This window comes from Hermetia illucens, chromosome 2 (assembly GCF_905115235.1).
Source record: "Hermetia illucens chromosome 2, iHerIll2.2.curated.20191125, whole genome shotgun sequence".
Lineage (NCBI taxonomy): Eukaryota > Metazoa > Arthropoda > Insecta > Diptera > Stratiomyidae > Hermetia > Hermetia illucens.
The window spans coordinates 5,929,689-5,948,158 of NC_051850.1; the positions used below are offsets into that span (position 1 = coordinate 5,929,689).

The 18,470-nt window shown below is 46.1% G+C and overlaps 2 protein-coding genes across 3 annotated transcripts in view; both read left to right on the forward strand.

Annotated features, from left to right (window-relative positions):
* The first annotated feature begins 19 nt into the window (after positions 1 to 19).
* Positions 20 to 7,002, forward strand: LOC119648899 (glutamate receptor ionotropic, delta-1-like). Its single transcript, XM_038050803.1, has 4 exons — positions 20 to 202; positions 5,156 to 6,300; positions 6,362 to 6,633; positions 6,690 to 7,002. Exons 1-4 carry the CDS (start codon positions 49 to 51, stop codon positions 6,922 to 6,924), a joined length of 1,806 nt encoding a protein of 601 aa, XP_037906731.1. The 5' UTR covers positions 20 to 48; the 3' UTR covers positions 6,925 to 7,002.
* Positions 7,003 to 12,597: 5,595 nt separating this feature from the next.
* Positions 12,598 to 18,470, forward strand: part of LOC119647657 (phosphatidylinositol 4-phosphate 3-kinase C2 domain-containing subunit beta) — an 84,449-nt gene continuing 78,576 nt past the window's right edge. For both annotated transcript variants that reach the window (XM_038048727.1, XM_038048728.1), the window contains exon 1: positions 12,598 to 12,939. The gene's annotated coding sequence lies outside the window, so the exon portion shown is untranslated. The remainder of the gene's footprint in view (positions 12,940 to 18,470) is intronic.

Here is an 18,470-nt window from a genome sequence, read left to right on the forward strand (position 1 = left end):
ATTCCGGAGTAAAGAAAGATACTCATTTGCTTGTGTTTACTTGTGGAAATGTGGAGCATTCTGAGTTTTATCTTATTCCTTATTTTCTGGACTAGGTGCGATTGCTACGTATTGAAGGACAAGGACTCGATTCTAGTCGACTATTTCCGGACCAGAAATGTGAATGCAATCACTTACGCGACGTGTGCTGAGGAGGAAAACGGTGAGAAATTTTTTTTTTTAGGTTTTGTGTAAACACAAATCGGTTTACTGTCTGTCTGTCTGTCTTTTTTTTTCGGCGTTGGAAGGTGGAAAGGTTCAAAACCTACTGCTGGCTCCTGCCACGCAGTTATGTGAGACTTATACTCACTAAAACCACCTCCTTCTCATTCTACTCTCCCCACGGAACTCCTATCAAGTATTGTGTCGCGGGGCTGAATCAGCTTTTAATTGTGGCTCATTATGGTTCTCTCCCTTCCTTGTTTTCGTCGTAGTTCTTCCTGCCTAAGCTGTTGGTGAATAGCTTGCAGTTCCCTTACCACCTGGTTCCAGGCATCCGTTGACTCCAGCATAAACTCCACAATGTTTTCGGGTGTTAAACGCCTTTCTGCGACCGCTTCCATTCTTGTTCGGTGCGCGAATAACTTGGGGCAATCAAATATGACATGCTCCGCATTCTCAGCCACGTTACCACATCTTGGGCAGCATGGTGATTCGTCGTGACCAAATCGATGTAAATAAGCAAGATAACCTCCATGTACACTTAAGAATTGTGTTAAATCGTAGCTCAATTCCCCATGGTTTCGCTCAAACCATCTCCGAATATCCGGAATGATGGGGTATGTCCAACGACCAGTTTGGAACTCGTCCCATCGCTTTTGCCACTGTTCGATGGATTTCCACCGTGCCAGCTGCCGTCGAAATGCGCTAGACTCTCCAGCCGCATACGTTTTGTCGTAGAGTCGCCGACTTTCCTTCGCCAAGATGTCTATGGGGAGCATCCCTGCTAGTACATATGCTGCTTCTCCTGATGTTGTGCATACCCGGAGTGCACTTAGCCGATACGCCATTCCCACTTTTCGGCAGTTCACTTTGTTATTCAGAGCAGTTGCCCAAACTGGAGCTGCGTAGAGTAGCACGGAGCTGACTACCCTGGAGAGCAGGAGACGTCGACTTTGTCTTGGCCCACCAATGTTCGGTAGTATCCTCGAGATCGTTGTAGCGATGTAAGACGCTTTAGTTGCGGCGTACTCAATGTGTCTTTTGAAGTTGAGTCTTCTGTCAATAATTACTCCCAAATATTTGAGCGATGGTTGGGAGTAAATTGTTTTTTCGCCAATTTTGATTTTCACAGTTGTGTTCTTTCTTCTCTTGCTAATGAGAACTACTTCTGTTTTATGTGTGGCAAGTGAAAGGCCAGAATTTCTCAACCAAGAATTAATCTCCCATATCGCTTCATTTGCATAGATCTCGATCTCGTTTTGGTGCTTTGCAACCACTGTTATTCCGATATCATCGGCGAAGCCAATAGTTGTCACGTTGTCCGGTAGGCGTAGCGTCAACACTGCATCGTACATAACTAACCACAGCAAGGGACCCAGGACAGAACCCTGTGGCACTCCGCAAGTTGTCGGGAATATTTTTAGCCCATCGTCCGAGTCGCAGTAAAGTCTTCTCCCAAAGAGAAACTCGACCACAATGCGTACAATGTACTTCGGGCCTGTCGAGTGCCTCGATGATTTTTTTCCATTTTGCACTATTGAACGCATTTTTTACGTCGAAGGTTATTACTGCACAGCATTTTCCTTCTTCTATTGCAGCCTGAGCCAAGCCAGTCAGCATGCTGATTGCGTCGACAGTTGATTTCCTCTTACGAAATCCGAATTGTTTGTCGGAAAAGCCTCCTTCCTTTGCCGCAACAGCGAGCAGTCTGTTATATATTACTCGTTCAAATAGTTTGCCAATGGTATTGACCAGGCATATCGGCATATATGAGAAGAGTCACCCAATGGTTTACCTGCCTTCGGAATAAGTATTAGCTTTTGTACCTTCCATTGCTCGGGGAATTCTCCTTCCCTAAGGCATGCTGTGAATACTTGGGCAAACATACCTGGCGCTGTCCTGGCGGCTACTTTCAGGGCAATTTTAGGGATTCCATCCGGTCCTGGAGTCTTTTTTTCAGTCAATCTTTTTGCTACGTCGAAAACCTCCTCATTTACCACTATCGGAACTTCGTCGGGATTTAAATGTACTGCAGGCAGACTTGTACCGTTCACATCCACTGGGAATAGAGTGTTCACTATATTCTGCAACAACTCTGGGCAAGTTATCGGTGGGGAACGCTCGCCTTTTAGTGATGACATCACCGACCTATACGCGTCACCCTATGGGTCAGAGTCAGCTTCAGTACACATCCGCTTGAAATGTTCGGATTTGCTTTTTGCGATAGGTACTTGCAATTTTTTCCTCGCATTTTTATATTGCACGTGTAGCTTCTCGAACTCAGGTCGGTTTCTTCTGCGCTGGGAGCGTCTCCTAGCTTTGGGGCACTTTTTCCGGCATTCCTCAATTTCGGAATTCCACCAAAAATTAGGATTTCGTCTTCGGAAAGTGCTACGTCGAGACATAGCGGCATCGCATGCCCGCTGCAATTTTTCCACGACCTGTGAAGCTTTGTTTTGTGCGCTTCCTAATAGCAACGTATCTTCCAGAAGTACCTCTCTGAACATTTCTGTGTCGAATTTCTTAGTTACTCAGCTCATCGTTATTCGTTTTAATGGCTTCAAATTATTCCTTTGCGAGGTTTGAAAGATGATAGCCTGATGATCGCTGTGTGTGTACTCCTCGCTGACACGCCACTGCAAGTCTCTGATTAGAGTATCACTGACGAAGGTGAGGTCTACCACCGATTGCAATTCTCCCCTCCGGAATGTGTTGGCTCCCCCATAGTTGGCAAGTACCACGTTCAAGCGCGAGAATGTCTCCAGCAATATTCGTCCTCTTGCGTTGGTTTCTCTGCTACCCCATTCTTCTGCCCATGCGTTGAAGTCGCCGGCTATTATTTTGGGATTGTAGCGACTTGCATTGAAGGATAGTTTCTCCAGCAATGACGTGAATTCCTCTAATTTGAGGCTCGGTGCTGCGTAACAGCTATAGATGTATATCCCTCCAATCTTGGCACGGGTGAACCCGTCCTCTGGATGTTTTTTCGTATCTACTATAGCTTGGCATCCGCAGCTCCATATCGCCGTCTTACTGTTTTTGTCTGCTATCCATACTCCGCTATGCAGATTTTCGTATTGTTCAGATACAATCGCAACGTCGTCGTTGTTCTCGAATACGCTTTGGGAAAGTAGGTCTTGGGCCGCTCGACAGTGATTCAGATTGAGTTACATAAACTTCATTTGGCCATATTTATGAACGCCTATCTGAACACTGGGCATTTACTGCTTCCTGTAATGTGGGCGCTGTCACTATTTTTTGCTTCCACGCAGAATACGCACTTGGGCATTCCGTTGCAGTCCTTTGCCAAATGGCCTTGTTCTCCACATTTGCGGCACAGATTTGATCTGTCTTGCGAGCTAGTGCAAGCTTTCGCTATATGACCAGCCTGCCAGCACTTATAGCATTTATGCACTGGACTCTGTTCCCGTAACCGACAGACCACCCATCCAATACGTACCTTGCCCACTGCAATCGCTTTTTTTTGCTGCTTCAATGGGAAGACTTATCGACGCTATCTGCGTGTCACCGTACGCTTTTCTAAGTTGTAGCACATTAGACTCGCTCACTGATTGTAATCCCAATTGGGTTTGCAAGGCCTCACAGATCTCAGATTTTGTGGTGACTTCATCCAAATCCTTGCATTCGATGACCACCCAATCTTTACTCATTTTGACCGCCGCAGCCTCACCTAGCGATACTTCAATTTTCTTCCGGAGGTCTTCGCCTCCGTCGTCGCTAGTTTTAAGTTCGAACAACAATTCGCCTTTCTGTATTCGTCTTATTCGCGTGACATTTGCATTCAGATCCGTCAAAAATGCATCTACTTTAACCTTGCGTAAGATTTCCGCGTACGTCAACTCGCTGGTTTTTGTTATTATCTGCACGTCCGGCCTGGCTCTTTTTGCAGCTTCTTCTTAGGTCCTACCTTAGTCCAAGCGTCTTCGGCGCTGTTAGTGGCCTTTTCCTCATGCCTAGATGATTTTGGTCTTCACAACATTCGTTACAGCTCTCTTCTTGTTCACATCCTTTTCCGATTTTCCGTCGTTCCTAGGTTGCGCCGGCATCTGTTTCTCTTTTTTTCCTTTTTGCTGTTCATTGGGGAGATAGCACTTCTCCATTTGGGTCTCTTAATCGTTTGTTCCGAATTTCCGAGATATCCTTTTCACTTTGGAAGAGTTCTTTGGCAAAGAGCTTTTTGGGAAGAGATGTCTTCTACGTGGTTTGGGTTGCTACGGCAACCATCGCTTTTTGTTGGCTTATTGGCACTGTTCCTTCTGCCCGTGCTTTCACGTCCTCCTTGGTATTGAAGTATGTTGCCCTGACAGAACGTACCTGATCTTTAATCGCGTGGTGTACATTATTGCGTTGGTTAACGTACTCGTAGAGTGGCGGATGACGCTGAACACACCTTTTTCTCTTGCGAGAGGTGGGACGGCCTCCGCCAGCAGCTTTATGCAGACACAGGGGAGCTCTCTCCAGACAACATTGTCAGAGAGATGCTGAAGAGCGCTGGCAGCTGGAATCGTATTGCGCATTATGCTCGGGCTCTTCTTACTACGAAGAAGATTGAACTCGACCGGCAGAGGGGTCGGACGGTAAGGGGTTCCCTGAACTAACAACTCCCTTCCTCCTCTCCCCTCCCGTTGGTGAAAGGAATTCCCTGACTTGAAAGCTCCCAAAGCGGGAAGAGCGGGAGGGCTAGCCCGAAGTAATGTGTCAAACGGTTCCAGGCTAGTTCTCTGATGACAGAGAGATGTTTAGTTGGTAGTCCGCCAGCGTGTTGTTGCGGGAGTCCAATACTCTGTGCGTAAACGCATTCACCTACCCTATTCCCAAAAAAAAACGTACTCCATTAGATTATTGATCATCGATCCCAGCCTCGTAATTTCAATTCAATTCATCTTAAGACATTGAAATTGCCAACTATGATAAAGGATTCATTATATTTCAGGCTTTCAAATTTACGGGACGATCGAAAAATTAATGACTCAAGGATTTATGATTGCAGTTTTCAAGAAAAATTTAGAAAATGAATTTTCTATCGCTCCCCACCAGCACAATATGGGCGTCTTTCTAAACCTAGCATGCCCAAAATCAGACCACGTCCTGCGGCGGGCCGAAACCAATAACTACTTCTCTGAGGCTTACTATTGGATAATACAAGGAACATCTTTCGAAAGTGCAACTGAACGTCTTAACCGAGTTTTTATACCTCCTTGCAGTCAAGTGCTAGTCATCTATCTGAATGAGGGCTCATTCCAGCTAAAATACTTCTACAAAGCTGCTTCGGATACTCCTCTCCGCATTGACAATAAATCCCACGCTTTCCACGGTGAGATCATACCAAACCGCAAGGATCTGGAAGGGATCTATCTTCGAAGCATCATTGTTATAGCCTTCCCCGATGTATTTACAACCCTGGATGATCAGAGGATGCGACATATTGACACGATGGCGAAGGCTAACTTTCCAATATCACGAAATTTGCGGGAGGATTTGAACTTCAATTTCGACATGCAGCAAGCAGACAACTTTGGCTGGAGGCGTCCGAATGGCAGTTTTGATGGGATGGTAGGGAAGTTGCAGCGTAACGAAGTAGACTTCGGGAATGTTGCAATATTCATGAGACTAGATCGAATCCCAATTGTTGATTTTGCAGCGGATACAATTCGAGTTCGTGCTTGTATAATGTTTAGGCAACCACCATTGTCGGCTGTTACGAACATTTTCGCTCTCCCATTCACGGGGGAAGTTTGGTTTGCGATCCTTCTTTTTCTGGTAACAACAATAATTGCTCTGAAAGTTCTGGTTTCGTATGCGACGACCCCGGTTAATATGAATTTCATGGATTGTGTGGATTTCGCTTGGGGTGCAATGTGCCAACAAGGCTTTTACGTGGATGTTGTCTCCCGATCAGGGAGGATTTTGGTCTTCACAACATTCGTTACAGCTCTCTTTCTGTTCACATCCTTTTCCGCGAATATTGTTGCACTGTTGCAGAGCCCCAGTGAAACCATTAAGTCCTTATATGAACTAGCTCTGTCTCCGCTTGAGCTTGGTGTGCAGGATACTGTCTACAATAAGATTTACTTCAAGGTAAGGTGGTAGATGCTTAAATGAAGGAATGATTACTCATTTCCTGGAAAATACATTATAGGAAACAACGGATCCTGTTACCAAATTCCTCTTTGAGAAGAAGATAAGTCCAAAAGGAGATGCAGTGTTCATGCGTCCTGAAATCGGTATCAAACGAATGAGGAAGCAACTTTTTGCGTACCAAGTGGAATCACAAGCGGCTTACCAAATAATCAGTGACACCTACAGTGAACCAGAAAAGTGTGGTCTGAAAGAGTTAGAACCATTTCAGCTGCCTCCAATGTCCATTCCAATGCGCAAGGATTTTCCCTACAAGGAACTATTTCGGCAAAGGTATGAAGTTGTGTCATTCTCATTCTCATAAACGCCTTTGTCCCTTTTTGACGCAGATTACGGTGGCAACGTGAGGTTGGCCTTATCAGACGGGAGGCTACCCGCTGGTTCCCTCCCAAACCTCGATGTGAGAGTAACTCAGCTGGTTTTGTTTCCGTGGGCTTAACTGCGTGCCGATATGCTATGCAAATGTTGGCAGTTGGAATGCTTTGTTCTGTCTTAATTGCTTTTGGAGAATGTTTTTATTCCAGGACTTTAAGAAGGTATCGACTAAGGATGAGAGTTGCATGAATATAGGAAAAATGCGAGGAAGGGAGATTTTTCTGTCCTGATTGTTTCAAGGAGATCTGAATTAACGAATGTTCCAAAGCTAGAAAAAATGTTGCACTTATATTTATAGTAGCAATCCACGGAGGTAAATCAATTATCGATTAGCACAGTGACCTTAAAGATATACATATATGCATAGTAAAGTGGGATAAACGATTTATTCAAGACTTTTATTTACCGCTGCTAATGAACCTTAGCTCATAATCTCAAAAAAAGTAAGTGATAGGTAGGTGGGTATTAGTGGCCGTTCCGAGAAGCCCAATTAGCACTGTGGTGCTGAACCCAAAAACTCCTACGACCGTGACTGCTGTTTGACAGCAGCAAGGTAGAGTCTAGCCGGCTCAGATCTTCAGAGCTAGCCCGTAACGTTCACCAAAGGAAAGTAGCTCTCCAACCATGCTAGAAGTCTTTCTGAGAATGGTTTACCCAGTGTCCCCGTAGTCTGACTCTAGCTACGGGTGGGCAATCGCAGAGGAAATGCCTGAGAACTTCCTCCTCCCCCCCTTCTCCGCAGCTTCAGCAATGTGAATTGTAGGGTATGCTGAGCCTGGTGGCATGGTCCCCTATGAACCTGTGCCCCGTGCAAACCGCCGTAATTTTGAATGCATTTGCACGCGTCTGGCACAGGAGCTCCCGTGATCGGGCTATGTTATAAGCGGGCCAAATCCTCTTTGACTTAGCATAGGTGGTAAGCCTTCGCCATCTAAGGGTGTGAGTAATATCCGCTCTTAACAATCGCCAGCGAGACACCAACTATACCAGCGGAAGAGCTGCCAAGAGCAGAGTTCCACCTGGCCAATCCGTCAGCTCGCTCATTCCCCTATATGTTCCTATGCCCGGAAACCCAGAGCGTGCCGCCCAGACGCGCATCTCTGCACTGCCCCACTAGCCTGGAGGATATCGTCGCTGAGTCCAAGGCCTTAATAGTCGCTTGGCTGTGTCATAACCTTGGATACTGTGTCATAACCTTGTAACATGCCGCCAGTCTTCCACTCTGCCCTGGTTGGAAAGTCAATGGCAAATTTTCTCGTGAAGTTCAACTTGCGTGTAGCATAGTCCGTGGGAGTGCCCAGATTACCCGAGGCACTTCGTCTAGGATGTTACTGTAGCCGTAGGGCTTCGCTTCCCAGCTTCCCCTATTAAACTTCGTTCTATTGTACTTTTTGCTCAATGCTTGCCACCATACAATAGAGCCGTACGTCTGGATTGGACGCACCACAGCAGCGAGCATCCAGAGAACCATCCTCGGGCAGAGACTCCATTTCTTTGCGAAGGTTTTCCTGTAGGCATAGAAGGCTATACAGACCTTCTTAACCCTCAGTTCTATGTTCAATCTCCAATTTAGTTTTGAATCCACGATACCCAGATCGGAGGAAAGAACCGATCTTTGTTCATTCAGCGGTGGTAGGTGGAATTCAGATACTCTTGTCTTGGTGGTGAATATCATCAGTTCTGTTTTGGTTGGGTCTATGTCGAGTCCGCATCTTGGGGCCCACAGACACACCTTTCGCAACGCTCCTTCCGTGATGTTGCTCATAATGGACGGAAATATCCCTGACATTACTATCACCAAGCCGTCGTCATACGCCACCACCTTCACTCCGCTGCTGTCTAATATTCGTAATATTTCGTCCGTCACTATTAACCAGAGCACCGGAGAAATAGTAGCACCCTGGGGCGTGTCTCTGTTCACAGTTCTGGTTAAGTGGTTGCCTCCCAGATCGGACTGGATTATCCTGGTTCTTAGTCCAATGCGTAAGATACTTCTCCAATCCAATACTGTTCAAGGATTTCTTGATAGCGTTGGTGCTAACGTTGTTGGATGCTCCCTCTATATCCAAGAAGGCAGCTAGGGATACTGCTTGTACTGCAGTGACCGTTCAATCGTGCCAATTACCTCGTGGGAGGCAAATGTATCGCAAGAGCTAGTGGAACAGAACGAAATTGAAAGCAAAATAGTTTTCATTGATATGGATGGGGAGGGAAAAAAAGAGGCTCTGTCAATATGTTACGAAGTTCAGTAATCCAATCCAGAAAGAGTGTGTGCAATTCTTACGATTGTTGAGGATTACGTAAATGGATGGCGATAACACTTAAGTCCCACCACTTCCATCTCCTCTCCGAGGTGCCCGAGCAACTAGTTCTAACCTCAGCTGGCATTATACCTGCGTGCTAAGGTCGAGAAAGTTTCTCAAGGAAAGTGTTATCAAGAAGTGCGCGACGGTCTGCGACGTTCTTCCAGAAAAATGTCACCAAAGACGTGAAAAACGGCTTGATGAGACTGGAGAAGCTTCTGAATCATATTTCGTACTACAAGCAGACAAGGAGACCAACAGAAGATGCGCGAACAGCAGAGCAGCCATGCCCCCGCTGAGAACACCACAAGAGCCAAAGGATCGCAAACTGCCTGTTGCAGAGCGAAAGGAGGGGGCATCATTCAGGTACTCTCCAGGACTCAAAAGAAGAAAGCGAAGAAGGAGGTCAGAAAAGGTTCTGCCTAAAATTAAGGCGAAAATGAAAGGTGTAGCACCAAAAGATAAGGTGAGGAGACGAAGAAGTACTAGACCGCCAGCTATGCTTATTAAGCCGACGGAGGAACGAAATCCGTTGTAGGATCAAACCCGAATAATCGAATTAGGTCCGAGGACAACAGACAAAAATACGTTCTGTGAAGCAGTCAAGGACCTGCTGGGAGAGAAAGCTTTGGTTTCTAGCCTAGAACCTACGTGCTCTCTGAAAATCCGAGATCTTGACTGTGTCACAGAAAAGAACGAAATAGAAAAGGCTACCAAGGTAACCAATTCTCAGATTGGTATCATCTCTGTGAACTTTCGAGGAAAAAAACTCGTGGTGGTGGAAGTTGCAGAGCAATATGTGAGGAACCTTTTTAACTAAGCTTAGAGTCAAATTGACTGGATAATACATAAGATACCAATTTAAGCGGCTCCAACCAACGGAGACCTGACAGGAGGGTAACATGCTGCAGATGCGGCTAAGTAGACTATCAAACGAATACCTGCAACGAAAAACGAATTGTGTTCTATGCAGAGATCGTGGTGCGTCTGATGAGAGCGCTGCGTGCATTGCGTGGTCGAGGCGGTGTTGCGTCTTCAAAGCAGATCAATTTACACTTAGCAGAGCACCAAATGTGGCGGTGCTCTCCTCTTCAAGTACGAATAACCCCTGGATGATTTTCAGTAAAAGGATAGAACAAGTGATCTGCGGAGATGAACGGCCTCTGAATCGTCTCATCACGATTCTCTAGGCACTCCCCCAAGGGTTTACGTCCGCTTTTGAGCAAAGCTCCTTAAAGCATTTTCTCTTGCTTCGCTGGATAGCGAGCTTAACGTTTTCGCGGGCTGCCTTACAGGCGCAATCTGCCCCTGATCGACTCTTCCTACCGCCCTCTGAGCAGGACATACCACGTGCCAGCGCAGGGCTGACAAAAGTCAGGTCTACATCCGAGCCTGACTCCCTTTCTGAAAGGTGTTTACAGCACCTTCATTAGCCAAAGCTTCTAATAGGCTGCACCCTTAGGTATTTGATTCTTTGCTACCCCACTCTAGGTCCCAAGCGTTGAAATCGCCAGCAATCACCTTTAGACTTCGTCCCCTTGCGTCGAAAACAAGATTATCAAGCATTTCCTCGGATTCAGACAGTGCCGAACGAATCGATCAATGCTGCTGGTGCATGTCTTCGCGAAGTGCGCAAACATGAGGCATTTAAAGCACCTCTTTAGTGAAGTTTATTCTCTTAAATAGCAGACAACCCATCCAATCCGAACCTTTCCGGGCGCCAACAACATCTGCGCTGCCTTTACTGGTACTGTACCGCCATGGGCTTTTCGTAAGCTCACAACAGACTCCTTGGTAAGACCTTTCAACTTGAATTGATCCTTCAGAGCAGTACAAATTTCTCCTTTCGAAGTCACTTCATCGAGATCCTTACATTGTATGTAGACCTCATGTTTTTGGGCACGCACTGCGGCATTCTCTCCAAGTGAGTTTTTGACTTGAGTGCGAAAGAGTCATCAGTTTTGCCTACGCTGGATCTTTTCAGCTCGAACATGAGATTCTCTTTCAGGGTTCTTCGGATTCTGTTCATATTTCCGCTCAGATCTTTTAGGTCGGGATTTGCTTTGACCTTTTTGAGTATCTCCGCGTAGGACAGATTGCCCTTACAGGAGATAACAATCGCACTATTGCTTTTCCTTTCGTTTTTTTTTGCGAGTAACCTTAGTCCATCCATCGTTTCCGTTCATCTTGGGCTTCACAATGCTGGTCGACTTTTCTACATTTGCTGTACGCTTTCCTTCTTCAGAGCTATTAGTGCTGGTTTTCAGAATTTCCTGTCCGCCTTTTTTCTTTTAGGCGCCTGCTGAGTATTTAGAGGATCACCCTCTCTTTCACGTACTATTCTTTTCCTCCATCTGCGATTCATTATAGAGGACTCTAATAGCCCTTACCATATTCTTTATGGCTTGGTGAACGTTGTGTTTGTCCTTGATAAACTGTCTCTTTGTCTGTCTGCCAGTTTGTCCGTCACACGCATTTTTTTCTGAGACGGTTATAGCGATTGAGACCAAATTTGGTGGAAAGGTGGAAACTGTTAACGCTCGCGCATGCTGCAAGTTACATCCTCCTACGTCGAATTTCATGGGGGGCTTCATACATGCAAAAGGGGGATGCACATTTTATTTTACCAAATATAGTCATGTGGGATATCAAATGAAAGATCCAGGTTAGTACTTTCCGAAGCCGGCCCCAGTTTTGACGTTTGCTGGAAATGTGAGGAGTACGGGGGTGTCGAAAATGATAATTTCTTTAACGTGAAGAAATACAAAAAACCTTTCATACCTAAAGCGTCCAGCTTCCGGTTTCCCGAGTTGTTTCGTTGAAATTTGTACTCTGGGCTCAAGGGGAGTTCCCTCCCTTACACCTCCTCTCGCCACACTTGTACGCTACGCCATGGAATCTATTATCGTAAGATAGCCTACACATGGGTCGCCGCCGGAGCATATTACGCAGAATAAAGGAGGAGGAGTGCAAGCGTTTCAGGAAGTCTTGGAGGGAGCTGAAACTCAGTGACTCCTAAATGGTGGCGCGTAAACCTGGTTAATGCAGAATGCTCCATTAAGGAAGGGTCGACTATAGCAGTTATCCTTAGAAAAGTGACTAACGATTTCGTTCAAGGCAGAGGCAATTTATAGGACGCAATGCCATGGTCACTGAGGAAATAACGTGACAAAAAGTGGTGACCAGGTGCCCACTTATAGACATTTGCAAATACGACATGAGTACGAACTATATTCAGGATTTTGTTATGAATAATGTGATTTGCGGTGCTCAGAAGATCATCCTGGGTGGCCGGAGTATCTATTCGAGGCGGATGTTTAGTGCTTGAGGTCTGTACAAGGATCGTATATTTAAAGATTTGAAATATCATATTAGTCCATCATCCGTTTTCGGGGTCAAGTACATTGAACTTCCATAGTTTTTTAAAACTTTCGACTTCAATTTCACAATATTAAATTTATAAATTAGCAATATTCGAATTTGATACCGGTTTACTTATTTTATCAGAAACAAGTAATTAACTGATTAGAACATGCAATTCTTCAAATTTCTCTTTCCCCTTCCGCCTAGCCCAATATACACGAGAATTCCCCTATTTATTTACGCATCCATTCAACATCCGCCAATTCACCACATTCGAACTTGATTACAACAATCAGCTGACCATACGATTTTCGAACTTCCCAAGAAGAAGGCACACACGAAGTGAAAAAAATTGCATTCATTCATCAGCCGAAGTGGAAAAGTCACTGCTCGTCACTGAGGAGCTCCGCGAGTGCAATGTGAAAATGTTTTACGGAATATCAGTGATTTGTGCGAACAATTGCGTGTAATTTCCGCTCGAGAACGACGGCGACTTGTGAAAATTAGTGAGATCCCGTTCTAATGTGTCCTGCGACGGGTGAGTGGGTGCCTGCGAGGGGTCCAAAGTCTCTCCTGTTTGTTTTGCCCAATGTCAACATGACGGCGGACGTGTGTGTGGCGTTAGAAATCTCCCGTCGATTGGGAAAGTGCCGAGTTTGTGTGTCTGCACCGTGGAAAATTCAATGAAGTGTGCCATGGAAATTGTGGAGCAATCAATGGTTAGTGATCGGGGGCAGCCAGTGGTGCTCAGTGGGTCTGGCTGGGTCTGTAGCGCGAGGAAAAAGGAGGCGCCCCCTCGGACTGGGCCAGCTCCGGGTGGCCCCACGGAATTTCACGCACCAAACTTTCGACTTTCTTCGAGAGAGAAAACGTTTCGGATCGCGGCGGCAGGCAAATGACCGGACGGCCGCTAGCCCGGAGCCCGCTACGCTCCAGTCGCTATCAACTGAAAGGTTGCTGCCACTCGCGCTCGAGACTGATGGAATTATCGCGTCGCCAATTACCGAAAAGGTCGCTCTCAATGAGGCTTTATCAGGCCTCGCGATGTAAACAGGAAGCAAGGTATTGTGCATGTTTGATATTGGACTTTGGGGCAGGTGGCGGCTGCCAGCCTGCGGGGAGCAACCTTTCACCCTGGACGGGGTCAGGCTCGCGGTCTCCACTTGAGACTCGGCTACGTTGCATAAACAGAAGGCCGCCCCGTTATAACAGTAAGCCCCACACTTGGAGCCGCGAACTAATTAATATTCTTTTCTGGTTGGATTACTATTCGCACTTCAAGCGCCTGCCGTAAACGGGTCGGCGCACATTAAGCGGAGCTGCTTTGGGGCCAACTGCAAAGAGAGCGAGAAACTTCCTCATCCAAGTCAAAGTCTTGATTATTTTTCAGCCCTAAATCGATGCCAGCCGCCCCTAAGACACGCCAAGAACTTTTCAATTAAGCAAAAAAGGAGGGTCAACATGCAAATCATCCTCCCTCTATGTAGTCCCTCACGACTGGGTGCTGGCTACTCGGAACGTCCAAAAATTTAATTAATTTATTATTCATTGATTGATTTTGATTGCACGAGGAAGTTTTCGTTACAAAAACTCCAGCTTTTAGCCTTGGGGAGGAAAACGAGCGCCTCATGCGATCTGGAAAAAAGAAGTGTTCCGCCTGCCCCCCGGGGGCCGCTTGCCGCATCGGGTCTTGGTTTTTTGTTTGCTATCTCCGGAACGTGACAAAGCGGCTTTTAATTGTTTGACTCGTTTTTCTATTGGAAGCGGTGATAAGGCGGCGAGTGAAGAATGCGAACGGAGCGTTACATGCTGATTTGAACAGTTCTCGGAATATTCTTGCTTCCTAGCGCTAGTTTTTCCGTGATGTACGGGCGTATGTAAGTAGGGGAGCGCAGCTATGAGATGGAAGGCTCCATTAATGATCTTGACCGCACCGTACTGGCGACGAACAGTTGCTCTGACGAAAAGCTGAGATTGCGTGACTGAAATTCTTTTCACTTATCTCGGTTTTGACTAGGAAAATTTGGAATTTTTGTTGGTATTACGTTGTTGGTTCCACTGGCAAATTCTAGTATTTATTTGCTTCGGGGGCTTACTCGTCTCGTTCTGAAACTCAGCCATGAAATGGAGAACTTTTGGCGTCCGGTAAAAAGCGATTTAATAAAACCGTACAAGCAATTGAGCCATTTCCATATTTTAATTCCATTGGAGAATTCTTTTCTTCAGGCGTTTTTCCGATTACAGATCGGGGTCGATGTGTCTTGATCACTTGTACCATTTTGCTCGGTCAATTAATCCAACGCGAATGTCCTCATTTCGAGGGTGATCTTGGCGTGTGATTCCACTAGTCAAACGCAACATTTTCGTCTCCACTAACGCGAGGCGTTGCTCATTGTTTTTTATAGTCGGCCAGCATTCAGAACCATAGACGGTAACAGGTCGGACGATGCCTTGGTTTCATGAAACATTTCATAATTCAGCAGCTAAGACATTGATAGTATCAGCAAGGTTTTATAGGCTATTGAACATATGCATTCTGTATGTGTGCGTTTCGATCGTTGATTCACTGTCCGTTTGGTTAGGCTGGGTTAAGGAAGTTACGTCTCTATGGCTTAGTTTAGTTTACTGGAGGAGCCGCAGCTCCGAGCACTCAGGCCATTATTAGGCTCATTGCACTATCCCCGTAAATCGCCTATTCAATGGTTTCCCGCCTACAGCGTTCGAATCTGAGAATATTCTCCAAAGGCAGAGAGCGTACAGATTCTTCATTGAAGAAAACTTTACCAAGGTTTAGCTCAGATCTCAGAGGAGTCAGGGCAGCTGCATAAAAAGTGCAGGGCCATCTCCTCCTCTTCCTCATATTGGCTGCATATAACCGAAAACACCACCCCAATCTTTTCCATATGATAATTTAAGGAGCAGTGTCCCGTTAAAAGCCCTACTAGGATTTTCATGTCCCACTTTTTAAGGGACAACAAAAATGCCGCTCTGGCGACCCCAGGTTCTTTCACAAGAATTTTCTCCTGCCGGCAAGAGTTCAAATTTCTTCACTCGGCTGCGTGAATCCTTGCAATTTTACCCTTTCAGAGTAGACTTGACAGTGAATGGCTGGATTCCAAAAGCTGGTTTTGGCCCCACCATTGTGGATCCAGACCCTCGACAAGCCAGTCTGTTAGCCTCCTCATTACCAGTGATGTTTGAGTGCCACTGCATCCACATCAGGAATGTTTCGTTCAGTCAGCCAAGTTTCAGCAGCATCTGATGGCAACTCCACCCCAACTGGCTTGATATGTCGTTGCTGTTTAGTGCTGATAATGCCGCCTGACTGTCGGAACAGATTCGAATGGTGCAACCCCTCCATTTTTGTCGCAGATATTCTTCTGCAGCCAATGAAATGGTATATAACTCCGCCTGGAATATGACCGAGAATAACCCTGCGTCCGATCCGCCCTCCATGACTGATCCATCGGTGAAGATTAAGTCTGTAATCTTAAAAGACTCATGGCCATTTGTCGACCATTCTTCTCTTTTGGTGATTACGACAGTGTATGTCTTTTCAAAGACCAATCTGGAAACCATATTATCGGCCGGCATCAGAGCTACCGGATGTTTGTCAAGGAATTTCCAGATAGACGCATGACCGTATGATTGGCTACCCTTTCACGCTCCAATGGTATCAAGTCTATATGCGTCATTGGCTGCTTTTCGTTTCACCTCCAAGTAAATGGGGGTAGATTTAGGATAGCTCCAAGTGTCGCAGTCGGCGTAGTACTCATTGCTCCAGTAATACTTAGGCAACCAAGCCTCTGAGTCTGCGTTAGCAGCTTCCTGCTGTTAGCAAATTCAGTCTCGGCCACCAGAAGATTCATACATGCATCAAAATGGGTTTTATTATATATTCCGAATATGTAGAACCAGGACATCCATTCCTTCTATTACTAGCGCAGGTATCATACCATTCGGACCTGCAGACTTGTATTTATGGAACGAGTTAAATGCCCATTTTACTCGCTCCAATGATACTACTTTGCATGCCAGATTCCAGTCTCTCGGTTACGGGCTGTATGCACCGGTCGGCCCCGAGATTAGATTTTGGATGCTGCCTGGGAAGTGCACTTCAAGCAAATGGTTTGCCGTTTCTTCATTGCTTTCTGTGTACTTATCGTTCTGTAAACGTAAATAATCCAACTGGCTACGTTCTTACTCTCTTCGCAAAAGCGTCTCCATGATGATCATTTAGCCGATCTTCTTTAGAGTCTGCTCTGTCTCTTTCTAGCGACTCCAGCCAGCAGCTGAATCCCACTTCAGAGCACCATTGAGGAGCATCCTTGTCGTTCTCCGTTTTGCCAAAGTGGGTTCATTGCCCAAATTAAGGATCTGCAAATCGGTTCCTATTAGATACTCCAGTAGTCTCGATCCTGTTGCATGGATGTTGGAATTTCCCCAACATATGTGGTAAGCGTTGACATCGCATCCTGTTATTATCGCTATGCCTTTACGTTTGGCATATTGGATAGCTCTGATGAATGTTCCACTGGGAACTTCCTCTGCGTTATAAGGGAAAATATGTAGAGCACCATAGTACCGTTTTATCTCCCTGTTGACTTTTTATGGTTCGTTTCGCCGATGTGGTGTCACCATCACATAGGTCGTTAACCAGATTAGCCTGAAAGTCTCTTGAGAATACCATGAAGGATCGGGGTCGATCATTTCCATTGGCATACAACAGGTCAGCATGTTGGAAGTTTAGGCCCCTGACTACCCCATCAGCAACCCACGGTCCTTGTATGAGGTATATAAATGTCTTGCAGCTATTGATCCGACGACTGGTAAGTACAGTCGCCGCTTTACAATGCTGCAAATTTATTTGGGAAATATGGCATCTCATCTACGCTCCAGATGAAGATGCCGAGGGCTGCACGCCCCCTTCAATGGTTTTAGGAGCCGACAGTTGTAACGTGACGGGCCTGATTGTTTCCAAACCTTCTTAACATCGGATTCGGGAACGCCGATAGTGAGAAAAGTTCTCGGCCTATCGGCTGTCTCTCCTGTTTTGCTGCCATGCAACTGGATGCTGCTGGAGATGTTGAGATTATTCTGCACAGTAAGTTGTTCCAGAACCACAACATCATTCCGTTCTTCTTTTGGAAGCTAGAGGAAGCCCTTTTTGAACGATGGCAGCTCAGGGGCCCTTTTCAGGGTTAGTCGCGCACTCTCGCACACATCGTTGCGGGAGAAGCAGTACTGTCTGAGTCACTTGGCAAAGTTTAGCCGTAACATTTTACACTTACCGACTCAAAGCAAAGCTTAATGCCTTGCAAGGATGCAGTCCTTACAGCTAGGAGGAGTTTCCTCCTAAGCTGTTCGCACTGTTCAGTAAGTATCGTAACCGGATGGATTCGAGTCGTCATACAAGACCCATCCATCGGTTTGGATAGCCTTGACTGCGAATGAAGGCATAGCCATTGCCGGCCGAGCGCTCTTTGTTGCCTTTTGTGTCGCAGAGTTGGGATCGCTGCCACTTCGTTTTCCCTTTAGCTGCAGGTGCCCCGAACGATCCTTTCCTTGCAACCTTGAGTTGTGATTTACCCGAAGGCTGTTTGCTGTCCGTGGACAGGTGCTTTCTATGGACAAGACTTTAACCTCATCAGGTGGCGCCAATTGGAGCCTGGAATCAGGAGTGTTGAAAGGAGGACAGGGTCCAAATTAAATTGGTTCCCACCTGAGTAAGTGGAGATCTGAATGCGTGAATGTGAGTCTAGACTCAGGTTCTCCATCGATGAGCTTAGGGTTGCCCTTTCACCCGAGGTTGGATCGTCACGATCTGGTTTTAATTGTAGTTTTTTAAAAGATTTTTGTTTTTTGGTTTTCTCATACTTGGCTGCCATGGCCTCAGTTTTATCGGGGAAAGTGAATCGATTTCCGCAGAGCCCCTTTTTGCCGAGACAAAGCTAGTTGAAACTGAGGGTCGCCTGGCACCTAGAGTTCACCGTTTACAATCACATCTTAACTCGTGTGACCATTTAGCCCTCGGCACGGTAGTCACACCTTGTCTTGCGGTTTCGAATA

Bases quoted from the DNA above. Each gene is read 5' to 3' on its own strand.
- LOC119648899 (XM_038050803.1), top strand. From the start codon at position 49: ATGTGGAGCATTCTGAGTTTTATCTTATTCCTTATTTTCTGGACTAGG. The intron at 203-5,155 runs GTGAGAAATTTT...ATTATATTTCAG, and splicing joins GTGTGCTGAGGAGGAAAACG to GCTTTCAAATTTACGGGACG. The intron at 6,634-6,689 runs GTATGAAGTTGT...TTTTTGACGCAG, and splicing joins AAGGAACTATTTCGGCAAAG to ATTACGGTGGCAACGTGAGG.